The sequence below is a fragment of the Oculina patagonica genome, chromosome 5 (genome assembly GCF_052425735.1).
Source record: "Oculina patagonica isolate OP01 chromosome 5, crgOcupat, whole genome shotgun sequence".
Taxonomy (NCBI): domain Eukaryota; kingdom Metazoa; phylum Cnidaria; class Anthozoa; order Scleractinia; family Oculinidae; genus Oculina; species Oculina patagonica.
In genome coordinates this window covers 11,975,478-11,995,578 of record NC_135762.1, presented here as the reverse complement: position 1 = coordinate 11,995,578, position 20,101 = coordinate 11,975,478, and the positions used below count along the sequence as shown (strand labels likewise).

General features: G+C 39.4%; 1 protein-coding gene across 1 annotated transcript; it reads left to right on the top strand.

The window, feature by feature from the left end:
- The first annotated feature begins 2,682 nt into the window (after positions 1–2,682).
- Positions 2,683–18,254, top strand: LOC144655555 (neuronal pentraxin-1-like). The gene is made up of 4 exons (XM_078515806.1): positions 2,683–2,802; positions 3,695–3,797; positions 11,290–11,542; positions 17,632–18,254. The coding sequence occupies exons 2-4, from the start codon at positions 3,716–3,718 to the stop codon at positions 18,002–18,004; spliced, it is 708 nt and encodes a 235-aa protein (XP_078371932.1). The 5' UTR covers positions 2,683–2,802; positions 3,695–3,715; the 3' UTR covers positions 18,005–18,254.
- Positions 18,255–20,101: the final 1,847 nt, after the last annotated feature.

Sequence of the window (20,101 nt, the reverse complement as noted above, 5' to 3'; positions counted from 1 at the left end):
TTGTTTCTTATACGTCTGCTGCGTGATTCAAACTGTCTAGTACGGTCTACTGAATGTGTTTCAAGACGACTTCTAAAACAAAGCTCTCTTGTCAAGGGAAAAAGTCGTAAAACAATTTAAATTAATTGAATTGAAACGAACTGAATTAACAGCTCACCAGTTTCGAGACCAAAATGTAACACTTCGGCCAAGAGAACAGAAGAAGGCCATAAAAGGATAGTTTGGTAGTCAAAGAAACAAGGTTGACATGTAGGAATTTTCGTATGTGTTTCAAGCGACTGCTAAGTATCTTACACAATAGAACAAATTAGTATGCACGCGTGAGGAATTGATTGAAATTGGGTTTTACTTTTATTCCAATCACATAAGCCCTGTACAAGGCTTTGTGATATGTTCGCATCCAGAACAAGGTTCATTTGCGAAGAAAAATTACAAAAAACAAAAACAAAAGGGAACGAAGCACTGCCGTGCCCAGGCAATAATGTTTTAGTAGTAGTTAACAAAACACTGAAATTGAATCCAAAATTGTGCTCCAAGCAACCGCTAAGTACCTCACACAATTACTATTAAAGCAAAAAGAATTATTCAAGGAAATGATTAATGGTGGCGTTCTATACATGTCACTTAGTCTAATCCTTTTGTAATGTTTGTTAAATGTAAAGTTTCAAAACAAAGTTCTTGTATGAAGTCAAAATATCAAAAACTTTTAAAACGGGAACAAAATGTTAAAATGTAAACTTGGCCGAGATGTAAAATAAAGCAAGCGAGACAATAGCAGTTTAGTGGTCAGAGCAACAATACTAACAAATAGGAATGTACGCGCGTACATCACGCAATAGCATACTTAATGCAAGGGTTTCCACCTAAACCCATACTTGCCTTTGTGAATAATAGAAACAATAAAGAACAGTCAGGGGAATTCCGCCCACGAATTCTGCCAGGTACATTCAGCCTTTGCTAATCACAAAAAGCGTGTTCTTTTTTAATCTCTAGACTATCTGTCGGTAGGTGGTCCAAGTGTTTTTCACATTTTACAGTTATTTATGTTCCTTAGCCAAGTGTACAGGGTATCAAACTTCTCTTTGTTCAAATCAAATCAAAGGTGTTTGGTAGCTAGAAATTCCCATGAAGGCTTTTGGTAAACATGTAAAAAACATGTACTCAACAAAAATGTTTCCAATCTTAGTGCTTGATATTGCCAAAAATGTTCTGATAAATGTTCTCAGTGTAAAGAGTCTGTAAAGCATCCGAATAAATATAGCATTCACTCTCTCAATGAGTGATTATACAAGGTTTTTTATTTTATTCAACAATAGCTCTCAACATTTTTAGTTTCTTACAATGAATACATTTTCCCTAAATTATAACCGTTATCAGAGAACGGAAGGCGATTTTAAATTCTACCAAGTTAAAAACTGTACTTGAAATCAACAAAAATCGCACTCACTAAAACTGACCACTCTTTGTTTGCTTTTGACATGTTTTGAGGACAGGTATTTCAAACGGGCTTTTAGCTTCACCTCTTTCAATGTTTATTTTTTTAAACCTGAGAAGATAGAGATTCAAAGTTATACGCAAGAGGCTTTTTCACAGTAGGCCTTGAATGCCTTTAAGAGAAAGTGTTTTCTTGAAACGCGACTTTCGTTGACATTAATTGTTCTTCTCATTTACTAAGTGCTTTTAAACAGTCACATTGCATGACCGCATTTCATTTCGTGACTTGTAATGGGTAAACAATTGGCGCCATATGTGAGCCATTCTGATATGATATTAAAAACGTTTTTTCTGTTTGAGAGATCTTTTTGAAACGTAACTTTCGTTGGCATTAATTGTACTTCTCATTAACTAAGTGCTTTTAAACGCTCACGTTATGAATCCTTGAAATTCAAAAAGCAAACAAAGCACTTGATCAATTAGGGGACTTTTTAATTTTGTAAATGGAAATATTACAATTTGCTTTACAGGCAATATGTTGCTATGTGAGATAAATCACCTTATCAGAAATTTACCAGAATGACTCAGAACCAATATCGCCATCCCCCAAAAAATTGTGATTTGCAATCGTACACCAATTTTCCAGTTTTTCAATAGCAGGTTTCATTTTAAACAAACAATTTATTTAGTTTCGTGACTTGTAATGGGTAAATAATCGGCGCCATGCTCGGGCCATTAAACGTTGACATTACCTGTCCTTCTCCTTTAATAAGTGCTTTTAAACAGTCACGTTATGTATCTTTGAAACTCAGATGTCAACAAAAGCTTTCTGAACTTAACTAATAATATTCACAGATAACATCTGACAAACCTGCTTCGTCATCATTACTTCGTAGTGTTAATCAACTTTTTTAAAAAATTGAATTTTTTGAGCGTTATTTTCATACTCAACATTAGCCTTAAGTTTGATTTCCAAAATGCAAGAATGACTGTCAGTATTCACACTATCTGTAGCTGCTTTTATTTTTGTTGAAGTTTATACAATAAGTGAGAATTTGCAGTTTTTTGAACTCGGCGAAAATTTTATATTAAGTAAATATTAATAAGCCTTAGGAAGGTGAATTTAACAAGGCAAGCGCTATTTTTAGGTCCTACTGGCGCCAGTAAGCCTAGATAGCTGTAACCAGCACTTAAACACAATTTTCGTACTTGACAGATGTCAATTTTATATTTGATCGTTACTAATGAGGGCCATGTAAAGCAGAGAAATCCACCGATTGCATTCAGTTCTCCCAGAAGAGCGATCCTGTAACGAAGTCTTATTACAGAAGAAGGTGATACCTGAACAAGAACTGAATTTCCACTGTGGTGAGTCATGTTTGGGGATAGGCTTGTAATATAAACAGATAAATATAGTTATTCGAGTTTTCGTGCTCTAATGCCAAACTAGTCCATGAGAATAGTTCTTATTCGCAACCTTTCCTTTTCGTTTTTTAAAATACAATTAGGCTCCAAAACATATTTTACTCTTGCAAAGCCGACCGCAAATAAAAAGAAATTATAGCAAAATTGTACATCTGCATAGTTTTTAGAATTTTTGGAGCAACGTTTGGCAATTTTTTGAGAAATTTCGTGCAACTTTTTGGAAAATCTCGTGCAACTTGTGGGCAGCCCTATAGGTGGCCGGACACAGTTTGGGCGCTCCGCGTTTTGCCTTGCTGACGTGGCAGCTGGCTCCCAGGGGTTTGATAAAAACAAACATGGCATCGGTACAGCGAGTGTTTTATTTGCTTAATGCCTGTTCTGTATAATACCGATAGAATTTATTATTGTTGTGAAGGTTCCAGCCAAGTACTTTTTGAGTCCTGTAAGTATAGAATGGGGATGCAGATTTCAAAGTCTAGGTTTTATCGAGTGTTCAATTAGATGTAAAATTTTCAAAATGTTTTTCGAAAGTTATACAAGAGTTCCCGAACAGTTTCTGAAAATTTCCGAAGATTACTAAAGATTGTCGAACTTCATCGAAGATTTCCGAAGTTTCCCGAAGACCTCTGAGGAAGATCCGAAGACGTTTCGGCTATACACCAGCACATTTAATTAAAAGGGTCAAACATGTTATCAAACATGATTAAAGTCATCGATATTACCACAGTAAATTTATCGTAATATTATGTGTGTTCAATTACGGTTTTTCTCAGGGTTTGAAATCTGTGTAAAACAATGCAGTTTATATAATAAAATTTGTTGTTTTTTCGATCAGCTCCACAGATATTGAAGAGAAATGAAGCTCGCTTGGACTACTTTTCTGCTCGTGCTTTTGCTCGTTTCTAGAAGCGCCACAGATCACTGCACTCCTCGTGATGGTAAGCTAACAAGACGCATATAACACTTTAATCCATTTCAACGTCTGACTTAACAAAGTTAAACAATTTATTTTTACAATAACTAAGCGAATTCTCGCGCGTTGATTAGCTAATTTTTATTGTCAATAAGAGTACAGACGCATGAAACACGTAAAGCTGGCGCAACCAGCAAAAGTGTTGTGAAACTTTTCAGCGCTGCATTCTTGATGAGGCGAGAATTGCACCACAAATCTAGTAGTCTTCAATGAGGAAATCATCTAAAATTAATGGGTTTAAACTGAAGAAACCAATGCAACTTAAGAGCAAAAATATACGGATGCATGTTTTTTGAGGATTCAGACCTGAAAATCGGAGATGAGCGGGGATTTGTGCTGTCGATGAAATTAGGAAGCTGAACCGTGTTTTAGCGGATTATTTTGTGAACAGTTTTCACTGGATTAGAGCAGTTTTCAATTGAGTGTCGTAAAAACCAAAACCAAAGTAGTTGATCTAGCCAATCACAAAGGACACAGACAATCAAGTGAACCAATCAAAACTCGAAGCAAATACCTGTAGCTGGCACGAAGCGCGGGAAAACGTGGCGATTGGTTTTGGTTTAGTTCTGATTGGCTGAGAAAGTGGCGCGTGATTTTTAAGCCAATCACCAAAGCAAACGCAATTCACTTTCGACACTCAAGTAAAAACCGCTCTAAAGGTTAGTTGAGCAATTCGGATTTTTTCTTGTATTGTTTGGCCTATTCTAACTTAACTGTTAATTTACGAGCCTGTGATTCTCCTAATTACAGAGATGAAATTCAGATTCTACGACAATCGTATTTTCCAGAATGCATTGGCTGTTTTTATGCTAGAGACGATTTACCCGTCTGGACGAGCTTCGGCGCAAATTTTGATGCTCGTCTGGTTATGCGTCTCTAGTATAGAGACGGGCAAAAGACGAGTTACCCGTCTAGACGGGTACTCGACTGGTTATGCGTCTCTAGTATAGAGACGGGCAAAAGACGAGTTACCCGTCTAGACGAGCTACTTTTCGAAATGCGTCTTGAAAGACGGATACCGAAAGGAAGCTCGTCTAGACGCGTATTGTGCCCGTCTTTATACTAGAGACGCATAACCAGACGAGCAACAAAACTGATGATTTTTGCCGAAGCTCGTCTAGACGGGTAACTCGTCTTTTGCCCGTCTCTATACTAGAGACGCATAACCAGACGAGCAACAAAATTTTTGCCGAAGCTCATCTTGACGCGTAACTCGTCTTTTGCCCGTCTCTATACTAGAGACGCTTAACCAGACGAGCAACAAAATTTTTGCCGAAGCTCGTCTTGACGCGTAACTCGTCTTTTGCCCGTCTCTATATAAGAGACGCATAACCAGACGAGCAACAAAATTTTTGCCGAAGCTCGTCTAAACGGGTAACTCGTCTCTAGTATAAATTCGGCCAAATGCAATTCTTTCCTTCGTTTCAAAATCAGTTTTGGCTTTTTGTTATGGTAAAAAACAAATTGACCTCATTTTTTGATGCGTCTGTCCTCTTATCGACAAAAAATTTGTGTGCCCGTCTTTATACTAGAGACGCAAAATTTTTGCCGAAGCTCGTCTAGACGTGTAACTCGTCTCTAGTATAAAAACGGCCATTGTCAAAGTCATTAACAATAAGAGGACAGAGGCAAAAAATGACGTTAAAAACAATATTTATCTGTTATTGTAATTGTAAATATGACCAATGAAACATTAAAATGTTCAAATCTTTTTATATTAATTTTATCGGACATTATGGCGTATTTTACAGCCTAAAGTAGAAAATTTACCCTGATGAAATATAGGAAAAAACATAGCCTGCCAATAAGAACTGGAAACCTTTCAACTACAGTTCGACCTCTATTAAGCGGCCACCCTCGGGACTTTGAAAAGTGGCCGCTTAATAGAGGTTGGCCGCTTAATAGAGGTACAATATAAATTGGTTAGGAAATGCAGTTAACACCGATTTTATTGACTCTTTATCGCAATATGCTTTTAAAAATTGAACATATATGAAGATATATCCAAAATTCGTTGTAACAAAACATCAAGTGCATTTCCAGCCCATGCATAGTTCTAGCTCTAACACAGAGGGCACGTAGTTGAAATGTACAGTGTATTTCTTTGATTAATAATGAACAGAAAAAAGATGCAAAACATCGTTGACAAGTTTCTTAGGCCTTTTTGCATCAACTGTTAGTACGTGAAAAAATTGTGCTCAAGATATTTCACCATTTCGCTTGGAAATATAATTTGCTGGTCGTTTAATAGAGGTAAAAAACCATATAAATAATACACTTGTGACAGAAAAAAGGTGGCCGCGGCCGCTTAATAGAGGTGGCCGTTGAATAGAGGTATCAAATACAACAGTTTAGTGACTAATATCATAGGTGACAAATTACTCCTTAATTTGGCGCGAAATTTTAACGTTAATTTATAATTTCACATGTGAAATTATAAAATTGCCATGGCAACGTAGTTAGCGGCAAGATGACGTCCGGGATAAAAGATGTTTTAAAGCTTAAACTTTGTATATTTTCGCTTGAATTTCATCTTAGCCAGCTATATTTGAAACTTTTTGTCAACAGAAAAAGGAATCTCTCAAAGGTTTTCTTCAAAGACTAAAAAACTTGCGAACTTAAGCAAAATGTATGCTTTCAACTTTTCACGCTCGGAGTTCGCGATGCAGTATACCAGTCAAAAACCTACGATTGCAAGCGTGATTTGTCACCTATGATATTAAAATGTAATCAAATGTTATACTCGTGAAATTAGGAAATAATTTCACTTGCATTTTGTCAAAATTGTAATAATTTCCCTCGCCTAAAGGCTCGAGAAATTATTACAATTTTGACAAAATGCGCGTGAAATTATTTCCTAATTTCACTCGTCACCATTTGATTACCCATACAACTTGAATAAATCGGGACTTTGGAAAGTGGCCGCTTAAGGTCGCGGGGGACCCTTAAGCTCATCATAATGCTTATTTAAGCGTTGCCGGTCCGCTGACTCGCCGGTTGGATGGGCGCGTGCGCGTGTGTCGTTCTTGCCCTGCGCGCGTGGGTCTGGCCCGTCGTTCACACCCGCAGTCCCGACTCTCTCCCTCGGGCCTCCGCCGCTCCCCGGCCTTGCGGAGCGCGGGGTGGCACCGCCCGCGCCTCGGTGCACTGGGTCCCAGTCTCTCCTCTCCCACTCATTTCCCTCACTCGCGAGGCTTCATCGACGTCATCTACCAAACGACATCAGCTTCTCTTTGTCTCGTTGGCTTCGCACCCATCAGCTGAGATCGTTTTGATCGGTCACTCCCATTCTGGCCGCGACCTAATGGAGGGTGGCCGCTTAACAGAGGTCGGACTGTATTCACGCTCATTATTTTCTTGCTGACTGGCAGCACTTCAAGCAACGTTTCACTCGAGGCGATCCAAACTGGTTTGTTTAGCTTTATAACGACAAAATTCTATCAAGAAAATGAATTTTCAATGTTCTCGTTATAGATTACAGAAACTCGAAGAGGCCCAGGCGACGAAGTGAAAATAAGTCTGTCGAACGAAACCCGCTCAGTTCAGGCAATAATCCCAATCTGCCATTTAAACATTTTTTTTAAAAAAAATGACTTTTTCTTAGGTATTTATTTATTTATTTTTTATTTGGAGAAACAATTTCTGCTATTTTCTGCGAAGTGTTATAGACATTTCAGCAAGTTTATCAATCAGAAATAAACCCCGACACGACACCGGCAGTGTTCAAGATATCGCTTGCTGTCTTAATCTCTTTTTTTTTTCACAGTGCCTTCTGAAATTATTTCAATAATAATACAGTTGATGTTCTTGGGCGTAAGTACAGCATGTTGTTGGCCCTTCACAGAGCTCATTTATAAATGAGCCAAAGTCGGGTTGAAAAGTATTAGCTAAAAGAACATCAACTCTATCCATGAGCTATAGGATAAGTGGAGTTCGTCTAAAGATAAAGCCAATAACTAACCACTAAAGTCCTGTTGGTAAAGTCGTCTTCTACTCTCGTTGTTGCAATTAGTTTACAACACATGTGTAGCCAAGCTTTTGTTGAACTGAGAAGTCCTGGATGCTAATCTAATTTGCATTTGGTGTTATGGCGAAATAATAATATCACTGGGTAGGAAAAACTTTTACTGTTGCTAGGAGAATTTGGTTTTTGGCCAATCACTCAATCAAACAAGCAATGGGTATTGTTTCTCAATTTCGTGTTGAGCTCGTAAGATCAATAAGCGCTTTCAATCCCCTAGTTAGGAATGAAAAAGGCGACAAACTTGAGCTTTTCCCCACATGGACGGTTATGCAAAAACGTTTGGCAACCGGAAATGAATTTTGGTTTATTTTGGAGGTGTTCGCGGCTGAACAGCGGAAAAAATATGTCAAATTTGGATAGCTTTGTAGTCGTTATTTTTGAAGGCTTTCGCTATGGAGTTAGCTGGAGTTGTCTTAGCCTAAACAAGCAACAAATGATATTTTTACCGGTGCGGCAGGCACGGAAAAGCACAGGCGTTCAACTCTATGCGTGTCTTTGTTTGTGTAGTCACAACCTACCAATATGAATATTCAAATCTCTTCACCAATTGTTGTTGTGAATATTTTTAAAAGCCCTAAAAAAATAAGGTTTTACGGCTGTGTTTTTCAAATAAAATAAAATAGAAATATTTCGGCATAGGGTGAGTTATTTTTTATACAGGTTTTTTGGACGAATTGAAGGTTGCAAGAGCAGTTATTTGATTCAATGTTTTCGACTCGTTTATATGATACAATTATTTACATGCGGCGTGCAACTTTGACATCAGAGAATCCAGTACTGTTTCTGAAATGTAGCCGAAAAAATATATTTTCTTCACTCACTACTTCTCTCGACATTGGAACGTCAGTTTATGGCAGGAAAATAAAGAAAAGTTGCAAGAATGGGCGAGCCTGTATTATTTCAATTTGTTTCAAAGGTGATGTTAGTAGTTCTTAAGGTGGCGGGGGACACCTTAGCCTCATCATTTTGCATTTATTTAAAGTGTATGCACGAAATACAACGACTGACATCGACAACTTTACGAGATATTTATGACTGGACAAAAATATGGGCGCGTGCGCGTGATTTGTAAAAAATTCCTGTTTCTTTGATATTTAAACCAATTTAAAACAACACTTAGCGATATACGTTCATATTGATTGTAGGAAATCTTTGAGCTTATTTTCATTTATATTTGAATATTTCTGAAACTCAGAGTAATCACAAAAATATTCGGCAAAAAACAATCGTGTCCTTTTTAAAAACACATTGTTCTCACCATAAAAGCGTGGAATATAATTACCATAATTACATCTTTCCTTGGAAAAATGATCGTATTTAGGTCGGGACACCTTCGGAAATCTCAAAGTTTGGACTTTCCCGACAATTTTGTGGCAGAGAATACAGCACGGATACAGACCTTCACGATTTGCCACTGCAGATAGGTAAACTATGAATACTGTAGTGTGTCATAACAGAAGCGGAATTTTAAAAGAGGGCTTTTAGAAGGAGAGAGAAGGCATTATATTCAAATTTGCGCACCCTCCAGGTGGGAAGCTTTTACCTTCCATATAAGAAGATGGCCACCTTTGGATCTTACGAGCTTCACACGATCAAGGGATTATTTTCCTACCCATAATATTATGTACATAGTACCAAATACAAATAAGCCTAGCTGTAGGCACACCTATCCCCAAAGAAAATGGCACTGTGGGCACGGGCACTGCAACTGCAAATTAGTTTAGCATCCCGGACTTCTCGGTTCAATACATTTTCTTGGTTACCCATGTATTGTGAACTAATTCGAGCAAGGACAGAAGACGAAGACTTTAGTGGTTAGTTACTGGCTTTATATTTAGACAATATTCACTTATCCTATAGCTCATGCTCTATCAGTTATATTACATCATGAGCTATAGGATAAGTGAATATCGTCTAAATATAAATCCCAATAACTAACCATTAAAGTCTTCGTCTTATTTCGTTGTTCGAATTAGTTCACAATACATGGATAACCAAACATTTATTGAACCGAGAAATCCTGGATGCTAAACAAATTTGCAAATTGCAATTTGCAATTGCCCTTGCCCACTCCCCGAAACAAAAACCATTTTCTTTGGGGGTAGGTATGCCTACAGCTAGGCTAATTTGCATTTGGTACTATGCACATAATACCATGGGTAAGAAAATAATCCCTTCGATCGTGTGAAGCTCGTAAGATCCAAAGGTGGCCATCTCCTTATATGGAAGGTAAAGGTTGCCCACCTTGGGGGTCTCCAAAGGAGACCATTCTGTCACACAGGGAGTGGAATGTAGTAAACATGCATGGGTTTACTCGGAGTCGTTGTATTCTTGCTTAATTAAATGGTTAAATTTTTCGAGTATGAATTGGAGTTAAGAACTATTAACATCACCTTTGAAACAAATTAAAATAATACAGGCTCGCCCATTCTTACAACTTTTCTTTGTTTTCCTGTCATAAACTGACGCTCTTATGTCAAGAGAAGTAGTGAGTGAAGAAAATATATTTTTTCGGCTACATTTCAGAAACAGTACTGGATTCTCTGATGTCAAAGTTGCACGCCGCATGTAGATAATTGTGTCATATAAACGAGTCGAAAACATTAAATCAAATAACTGCTCTTGCGACCTTCAATTCGTCCAAAAAAAATAACTCACCCTATGCGGAAATATTTCTATTTTATTTTATTTGAAAAACACAGCCGTAAAACCCTGTTTTTTGAAGCTTAAATATTCACAACAACAATTGGTGAAGATACTTGAATATTCATATTGCTAAGCTGTTACCACACAAACAAAGACACGCATAGAGTTGAACGCCTGTGCTTTCCCGTGCCTGCTGCACCGGTAAAAATGTCACTCGTTGCTTGTTTAGGCTAAGACAACTCCAGCTAACTCCATAGCGAAAGCCTTCAAAAATAACGACTACAAAGCTATCCAAATTTGACATATTTTTTCCGCTGTTCAGCCGCGAACACCTCCAAAATAAACCAAAATTCATTTCCGGTCGCCAAACGTTTTTGCATAACCGTCCATGTGGGGAAAGGCTCAAGTTTGTCGCCTTTTTCATTCCTAACTAGGGGATTGAAAGCGCTTATTGATCTTACGAGCTCAACACGAAATTGAGAAACAATACCCATTGTTTGTTAGATTGAGTGATTGGCCAAAAACCAAAATCTCCTAGCAACAGTAAAAGTTTTTCCTACCCAGTGGTATTGTTATTTCGCCATAACACCAAATGCAAATTAGATTAGCATCCAGGACTTCTCAGTTCAACAAAAGCTTGGCTACACATGTGTTGTAAACTAATTGCAACAACGAGAGTAGAAGACGACTTTACCAACAGGACTTTAGTGGTTAGTTATTGGCTTTATCTTTAGACGAACTCCACTTATCCTATAGCTCATGATTACATCGAAACGTTCTCTTGCAGAGTACCGAATGATTTTTCAAGAGCACACCATCACAGATTACGCGATAAAAGAACACTCTATCGTGTGTGATATGGATGCAGCTACAGTGTGCTTTTTCGCGAAAGACACTGATGACAACAAACCTGAATTTCCCACGTCGAAAAGTTCAGGAGAGGACGTTTTCAGCTACAGTGTGGTTGGAGCAATATCGGGAAATGCGTTGGTGTTTTCCACAGCTCCCAAGTTAAATGTTTGGTTCGGTCTCACTCCAAGGTACTGATTACTTTGCACTACTTTGTTGCTCACAAAACAGTGTAAAATAGATTAAGCCGAGCCTAAAAGCGGAGCTCCCAAGTTATGTTTTTTTTAATTTTTTTTATGCGAAAATACATTAAGGCTCAAGAATTTCTTGATATTTTATATATTTGACCGTGCAGAAACAACAGCAAAAAAATTAGTCAGTCGTGTAGGATAGTCAGTGAACACACGCCATGTTTAATAGAACTGATTTATTGTGATATCACGTGATACAAGGTCGGTTCGCACTGCGTGCGGAGGAACGGATACTACATCCCTCCCAAACTAAAAAAAGCTTGTAACTCTAACAAAGTTCAATCCAATAACAAACTAAATCAGCTGTTTAACAAGTTCCTTGTTAAGTTAACACATAGTCCATCAAATGTGAAGGCTGGCGCCTTTTCCGTCTGGGTCTCGTCAATGCTGGTTTGGTCACTGGCTGGTCTTGCTCTGCTCCTTGTTTCTGTTCAGGTTCCGGTTCCGGTATTGTCTCTACACTGGGTGACTTCGGTGGTGTCTCTGCATTTGCTGTTGTATCAGGTGGTACACTGGGTGGAGTCTCCTTTTCTGGGATCTTAAGGTCTGGAACTGAATGTGGTGTTTGTGCTTCCTCGTTCTTCTCTGGTTCATCGGTGATGTTGGTTACTGCATTTGCTAGCTTAAATTGGCTGGCATCTCGGCAAACTGCTCGTCCATCTGTAACCCGTCTGGCTGTTATTTGGGAACCACAAATGCTACACACGACTCTGCAAATTCATTGAACTCTTTACAGTTGAACTGGTGTCCGTTGTCGCTCTCAATTCTCCTCGGGGTTCCAGAGGTAGCGAAGATGTGCTTCAATTTCTCCTTGTTAGTCTGGAAGTCGGTTGATGGAACTGACTCTACCACTGGGTATAAACTGTGTCCCAAGGTCGGTTTGGGATGTTGGTTACCTTGGTTGATTCTTTTCTGTTTCCTTTCGTAGCTACTTGGCACTCATAGCACTGGTCAATAACTGTGAGGATCATGCTGTTCATCAGTGGGAACCAGTATTTTTCTCTTAGCATTTGCACCACTTTCCTCTGGTGTGCTGTTTCCTCTGGAGTGCGGTAGGACTATTCGATGTTCTCGGAAGATAAGTCCTTCTGCAACTGATAACTCTTGCTTCATATGTAGGTAGGGTTCAAGGTCTTTATCTCTCTTGTGTTTCTCCCAGTCCCCTTTAGCGATCCTGTTAGCTAATCGCAACATGATCTCATCTTTCTGGGTTTCCCTTTCTGATTCGTGTGACAACTACAGCATGCTCTGCATTCACGTTCCATCTGATGATCTTCTCAGCTTTGTCATCTCCTGTCTCAGGCAGAGGGTGTCTGGAGAGGTAGTCTAAGGGGTCTGCTTCAACCTTTCCTGGTTCGTGGACCAACTCGTCATCCACGTCTTGCATCTCCATGATCCACTTCTCAATTCTTGGTGGTACCTTGGCCTTTATTTTGTTTAACAAAGGAATCACTGGCTTGTGAGCAGTGACAATTCTACATCTGGGTGCTCCAAGTAGCAAAATTCTTAGCCTCTCTTTGGCCAATTTGATTGCCAAAGCGTCTTTCTTGGTTTGACTGTACCTCTTTCTCAGTGTCTGTCATTCTTCGGCTGATGAAATGTACTGGTTGTATGCCTCTGTCTGTCTTCTGGATCAGGGCTGCTGATAGGCCTTCATTGAAGCTTGCCTCTGTACAAAGGATAATGGACTTGCTTGGGTCAAAGGATGCCATAGTCTTCTCGCTTGAGATGTTGCCTTGTAACTTTCTGAATGCTTCCTCTTCTTGTTTACCCCAGTAGAATTTGGTTTCCTTTCTGTTTAGCTGGTATAGTGGTGCTACTATGGCGGCATAGTTCTGTATGAGATTGTCCAGGGTAGCCTGCCATTCCAAGGAAGCTTCGCACTGCTTCTTTGTTCTCAGGCATTCCGCATTCGTGGATTGCTCTTACTCTGTCAGGTGATGGTTTCAGTCCATCTTTGGTGAAAACATGTCCGAAGAACTCAATTTGGTCCTTTCCAAATTCACATCTCTCTCTGTTAAATGTGATTTCATGATCTCGTGCTTTCTTTAGGCCGGTCTTCAGTACTTTTCTATGTTCTATCTGGTCTCTTCCTCCCAGGAGTTTGTCATCCCTTTGGTTTAAGCAGTGGGGTATGTTACCAAAGATTCTGAACATGGCCTCGTCGAAGACATCTTGGGACGATTTCGCCCCAAACACCAATCGTTGGGGAATGTACTTTCCCCAACGTGTGCTGAATGTTGCTACTTGTCTTGTGGAGGGGTTAAGAGCTAGCTGGTGGTAACCTTGTCTGAGATCCAGCTTCGTAAAAATATATCAGTCATGCAGGCGGTACGCGAAGTCTTCTACTCTTGGTGATTGAACTCTTCGGTTTAGTTTCATTGACTGGTTTGGAATCCTCCTGTCGATGCTTGCCTTGATCATGTGGGAGTCTAACTCTTCACTCTTCACTCCTGTAAACTTTGGTTTGGGCTGAACCACCAGTGTCGAAAGCCAGGTAATTGCCTCTCCATCTGGGACTTTCTCAAATATCTCCTCTTTCACTCCCTGATCAAGCCAATCTTTGAGTGGTTTCTGTAGGTGATACGGTACAGGGCGTGGTTTCTGGGCCACAGCTTCTGCGTCAGGTTCCAATTCTAGCTTCAATCTTCTTGCCTGTACTCTTTTCCCGAAAGCAACCGATCCCTTGAAATACATTGCTGTATTCGTTCAGTACTGCTTCGATGCTGTCATCCGGTGTTTTAGCAGTTTTGATTCTCAGCTCATTGGTTCCTTTAAGTGTCCCTTCTGAATCTATTTTGAGCATTCCAAGTTCCACCAGTGTGCTCTTACTAAGGAGTGGTGGGGAATCCATCTTCCCTTGGATTACTAAGAACTTGCTCTGTGCACCTCGGTTCTTGTTCCGCAATGTTGCAGTGAATTCGCCTTTGACTGTTAGATCGGACTGAAGTGTCTTCAGTGTGTCTCTACTGGGCTCTAGGTTCTTTATTTCTTGTGATCTGTGCTTGAGGCTTTGAACTGATATTCGTCCATCACATTTGCGCTTGCTCCACTGTCTGGTTCAACAAAAGCATCTATATCTCCAATCCGGATTAGCACCGTGTCTTGAATCTGACCTGACCTTATCTTCTTCACTCGGTGTAGGTGTTGTGCTGTCTCCTGAAAGGTAAATGTAATCATCATCCGAGTTACTGCTTGTCTCCTCAGCCTCTGTTGTTTTCTTGATTCGCCCTCTCTTGGTCTCCTTAGGTCTCTCTTGAGGTTGTGCACGGATTCTATAACATGACGCATAGTGATTGTACTTGCTACACTTTCACTGTTTCCGTATGGGGCAGTTTCGGCCTGAAGGGTGTGCTCCTGTCTTTCCACAGTAAGCACAGCTTTTGCCTTTCTCTTTCTCTTCTTTCTTGTGATCTTGTTTTCTGGGAGGTTGCGGCGGTTACTTGGATTTTCTTCTTCCGCCCCACTTGCCGTTCTTCGGAAAATCTCTTGATTGATGCTCGACTTTCGATATCTTGACTTTCGATATCTTTCCATGTCTCTGACTTGCTGATTGATATCTTCTCTTTGGCTTGCTTCCTCGAGGAATTTGTCGAGGTTCCATTTCTTCTGAATGCTTCTTCTCGCGTGTTCGCTGTCCTTGATGGTTTGTATCAAGTGTTCCAGTATTCTGTCATCTGTTTGCTCGCCAAACTCGCAATCCTTTGATTTTTCGCGCAGTCGCGCCGCGTATGTGACAACACTCTCTCCTTCGCCTGGTCTTTGCTTGCTAAACGTGAATCTGCCGTGATGTTTTTTTCTTTTCCGGCAAAAAACAGTTGTCTAATTTTCTTTTCAGCTTCTTGTAATCATCATCTCCGACCACTGGCGTTGTTTCTGGTAAGTTACGAGCGATTTTCTTGATTTCTTTGCCGCCATAAATCTTCAAGGCGCTCACGCGGTCTTTGATTTCTATAATCTCGAAATTTGATGCTTCGTCTTCGAAGTCTTCAATCCATTCTTTCCATGCTCGTCCAATTCCAGGGGATTTTCTGGAATCTTAAATGGCTCTATCTTAAGTGATTTTCCGACGCTGAATACTCTTATTTCTGCCGGATTCGGCGCGTGTCCTTCGCCTCCTTCTTGGCCAAGTGTATCTGGCATGATTTGTTATCGAGCACGTGGTCTCTTCGCAAGTTCTTCTAGGCGTTTTCTTGCTTTCTTTTCTTCAAATTCTTCTAAATTTGTCGGTCGCCAAAGTGCTTCGAGGTCATAGCCGTGGATTTCGCTGATGTTCTCTTCTCTGGCCTTGGTTTTCTTCTTGTAATCCGCGCTTCTCGTCGCCAAATGTAGGATAGTCAGCGAACACACGCCATGTTGGATAGAACCGATTTATTGCGACATCAAGTGATAAATAAACAATAAACAATAAACGTTTCATAAATGACTGGATACGCGCGTGAATTTCACAATGAATCGAGATAACCTCGACAAACTGTTTTCTGGGTGAGTCCTTCCCTAAAATAGAAAAAAAGAACAGTATGTATCTTGTCACTGGAAGGTGTTTGGAACCTGTGTTATCGCAGAAAGCTTTTTACGGGAGGCACAAAGTCGCCGCGTGAAGCCTAAGCTTGCGTGAACTTAGAAATCCTCGTTGGTGCGAAGCTAGACAAAGAAATCTGTTCGACAGAAATTATCTGTAAAAACTGTGCTCGTCGAATCTCTCGAATTTCCTTGAAACCAGCGTTAATTGTTTCCCTCACGTTCATTTCCTTCGCACGTCTTCACTTTCTCTCACGTCGAGAGCAATTACAGAGCAAGTGATGGATTCGCGAGGATCAAGTTTCCTGGATAATTGACGTCTCAACACATTGCGATCCCTGATTGGATATCAACACCCCCGGCACACCGCCGACCAGAAAACTGGTCGGTAAAAAATGGCGCGCTGCAGGCGAGAAAAGTCCGTTTTCCGCCAGATGACCTAACTACCCAAAAAACCGCCCGAAAAAAAAAAAGAAAACCACCTAAACCCCCAAAAACCAGGAAAAATCTAAGAAAAATCTAGGAAAAGTCTAGGAAAAGTCTAGGAAAAGTCTAGGAAACGGGCTAGTCGTGGGAAAGTCTAGGTTGGCGCCCCCGCCCGCGAACCATGACAACTGGAACAGATAGGTTTTTCTACTTCTGTGTCATGTATGCATACTTGCACGATTCTGTCCGTTTCTAATAGTTATGGGGCTCCGCTCTGCGGCCCTTCGGAAGCTGGGGAGCTCCGCTAAAAAAATATAGTGAATTTGCTAAAAAAAATACTTTATCAGTTGTTCAGCTGTTCCTTACTAAAAGTCTTTCGAACAAGTAAAGGTGCGCTTACGGTTAAAATTACAAATGGTTCTTTACATCAAAGCAAGGATAAATCAAGGATATAAACTTGTATATTCTTGGACTCAATCTCTCTGATTAACGAAGGGATACTGAAATTTCGCTTCAGTGCTTAAAAGTACCGTAAGATTACTATTGTTAGCGGTAACTTATTTTAGCGCTCATTTTTTTTCTGAGCAAGATTTAGCGGCTATTTTATTTAGCGCGGATTTTCTAAAAATTAGTGATGTCGTATAAATCAGTTTTTAATCGCTCAGATGGAAAAAATGTTCAGTAAAAGAACAAAATTACTTGAAATTGAACTAACATTTGCATTTATACTAGAAAGAACAAAGTTACCGGCATCCATTTATTTAAAGAACTGTTTCCCTTTGGGGTGGGAGGCTGGAGGGTACTTAAATTAAACGAGTATTAAATTTGACCGAGAAAAATTTTAGCGAGTACTTAATGTAGCGATTTTAGCCCAACTCGACTCGCTAAAATTGCTAAACTTAGTAGCCACTAACAATAGTAACCGTTAGGTAATCAGTACACGAAATAGTGGAAATAGTGAACTAAAAAGATCCCAAAAGCATAAAATTTTTACAATTAATATTACTTTCGCGTAGAATTAATCTCCTTATTTTTATCTACTGTTGTTATTATTCCTGCAATTTCTTTTCTTTTTTTGAAAGGTTTGCTGACGTCGGACTTGACTTTGGGAAATGGAACCATGTCTGCTTTACATGGAGCAGCGCCAACGGAGAATATAAGTTCTACAAGGATGGTGTGGTCGTCGGCAGTGGTACAGGCTTTAATGAAGGCGGTACAATCAAATCCGGAGGTACCACAGTCATCGGACAGGACCAAGACACACTCGGAGGAGGCTTCGACGCAACGCAATCTTTTGTTGGCGAAGTGACAGAGGTGAATGTATGGGGCGTTGTTCTCTCTGAGAGTGATATTGCTGCCCAGTACCGCAACTGCCACATCACCCAAGGAGCAGTGAACTGGTGGTCCCAGTTTAAAGATGGCGTTCATGGCGGAGTTGTGGTGAAGGAGCCATGAGCCAATCCGTTTTCCACAAGAGGATCCATTAAGGTGTTGGGCAATAAATGGGCTTAAACAGATTCAACAATGACTTTCCGACTGTTGTTTTGTATTACTTTCAAAACGTGCATTGATGTTTTGATGTAATATTTGCTGTAGCACAATTAGCATGAGATGCACTCATGCTTTGTTGTTGATGACGAAAGAAGATCATTGTATTGAATAAAGACAAATGAATATTAAAAATAAAGGATCCTTATGCAACTGATGATGTGTATAAAGTGTTATCATAATATGAAAACTTTTAAGTCAGTTTCTTTCGCGTTTTTATTTATCCCTGTCCTAAACCTAGCTATAACAAGAGAGTATTCCGTCGCTAGAAAAACGAAATGGAAATGCACATTGAAGCGTTACACTTTCAATTTTTCAGGCTCCGTCGCCTTTTTTTAAATGCACAAGATATATAAAGTGCAATTTTGAAACGTTTTGAGCGTACAAGAATTTTAAACCCCCAAGTTACCATGTATCTATTCTGTATCAGACACAAGAACTCCCTCAGTTTGATTTAAAAGAGCAATGCTACGGTATTTTAACGTTTAAATACTGTGCTATCACGGTCACTACCCACTAGACCACACTTTGTTTGCTGTTCAAGACAGGTGTTTCAAACGTGTTTTTATCTTCACCTCTTGCAATTTATAATTTTCTAACCGAACAGATGGAGATGCAAGGTTATAAACGGAAGTACCTGTTAAAATTTAAGCGTGCCGAAATGAAAAAAAAGGAAGATTTTTTTAAAAAAAATATCGCTAAAGTAAACGAAATAACAGTTTGCATTGATTTCATAAAAAAAAGTTCAGTACAGTATCCTGTGTTAACCAGCGCTTGAGTTTCTTTGCATAATAATGACATAACATGATTAGTTGTTTGAATGGTTAGACGTTATGCTACACGAAACAATTTTAAACAGCTATTTTAACGGTGATTTTTTAATCTATAATGGGTTAGACGAGACAACTTTGAACAAAACTTTCTTTGCTGTAACGGTGGGCTACAGGACAGAAGAGAAAGCAAAGTCATGTGCAGGTTTCAGTACTGGGATTAAACAAAATGAAACGACTTGCCTTCTAAGTCGGTCCGTATATGTTCACTTTAGTCAAGTGATAATTGCATTGTAAAATATTTCTGTGATACATGACGGTACATGCGACGATCGGTTTTTAAGAGCGATTTTCATTTCGGCCATGTCACTCGAGACAACGTTCACAGTAAACACTTTTACTTTTCTAGGTAAAATTTAAAAAAACGCTCTCTTATTAAAAATTTAAAGATAAAACAAGCTTTCGACTTCCAGTCTGTAGTCTTTAACTCATTCATGTCCGGCCCTTTAAACGTTGTAATATGCACTATAACAAGTGCGAAAAAGCGAAATTACAATAAAAACAATTATAACATGCTAGTGTGCGAGAAAAAATGCTTATGTAAATTTCAAAAAAATTGAATATTATCTTGGTAACCGTTTTGCGTTATTGTCAACGTAGTTCGCAATTGCTGTGTGCCAGGATTCCAAAGTTTTCTTACGTGAAAATTTCCCTTTTTGATCACGCGTGCACTTTAGAAGTCAATGGAATGGTCGATCAACCATGCATGTGAAGCAATATTAAAACCTTTTTTTATAGGTTTTTGTGTTTCTGGTATTTTTTAGTCATTGTTTGAAAGCATCTTTCCGTTTCACCAGTATAGCTCCACGAACAGTCGGCCCATGGGATCTTAAAAAACAACATTTGTTTTTAATTCCGTCGGTGGTCTTAATTTCGAAGAAAAAAAATCCTGTTGTAAGGACTAAAGAGGCCTGGTTGTGATTTGAATTCCGTTGTTTCTGTTAGAGAGGTTCAGTTAGGCCTTTGATGTAAGGTAAAACAATGTAAATTGATAGGGACAAACTGGATTAACAGCTCACCATGTAGTTTCGAGATCGATAAGTTTGAAAATGTAACAACTTGGCCAAGTAACAAAGAAAAAAGCAGCTCAGAAAACGATGATTTGGCAGTCAATGAAACAAGGTTGACAAAAAGGAATTTTCCTATGTCATTTGTGTTCAAAGCGACTGCTAAG

Bases quoted from the DNA above. Each gene is read 5' to 3' on its own strand.
- LOC144655555 (XM_078515806.1), top strand. From the start codon at position 3,716: ATGAAGCTCGCTTGGACTACTTTTCTGCTCGTGCTTTTGCTCGTTTCT. The intron at 3,798-11,289 runs GTAAGCTAACAA...GTTCTCTTGCAG, and splicing joins TCACTGCACTCCTCGTGATG to AGTACCGAATGATTTTTCAA. The intron at 11,543-17,631 runs GTACTGATTACT...TTTTTTTGAAAG, and splicing joins TGGTTCGGTCTCACTCCAAG to GTTTGCTGACGTCGGACTTG.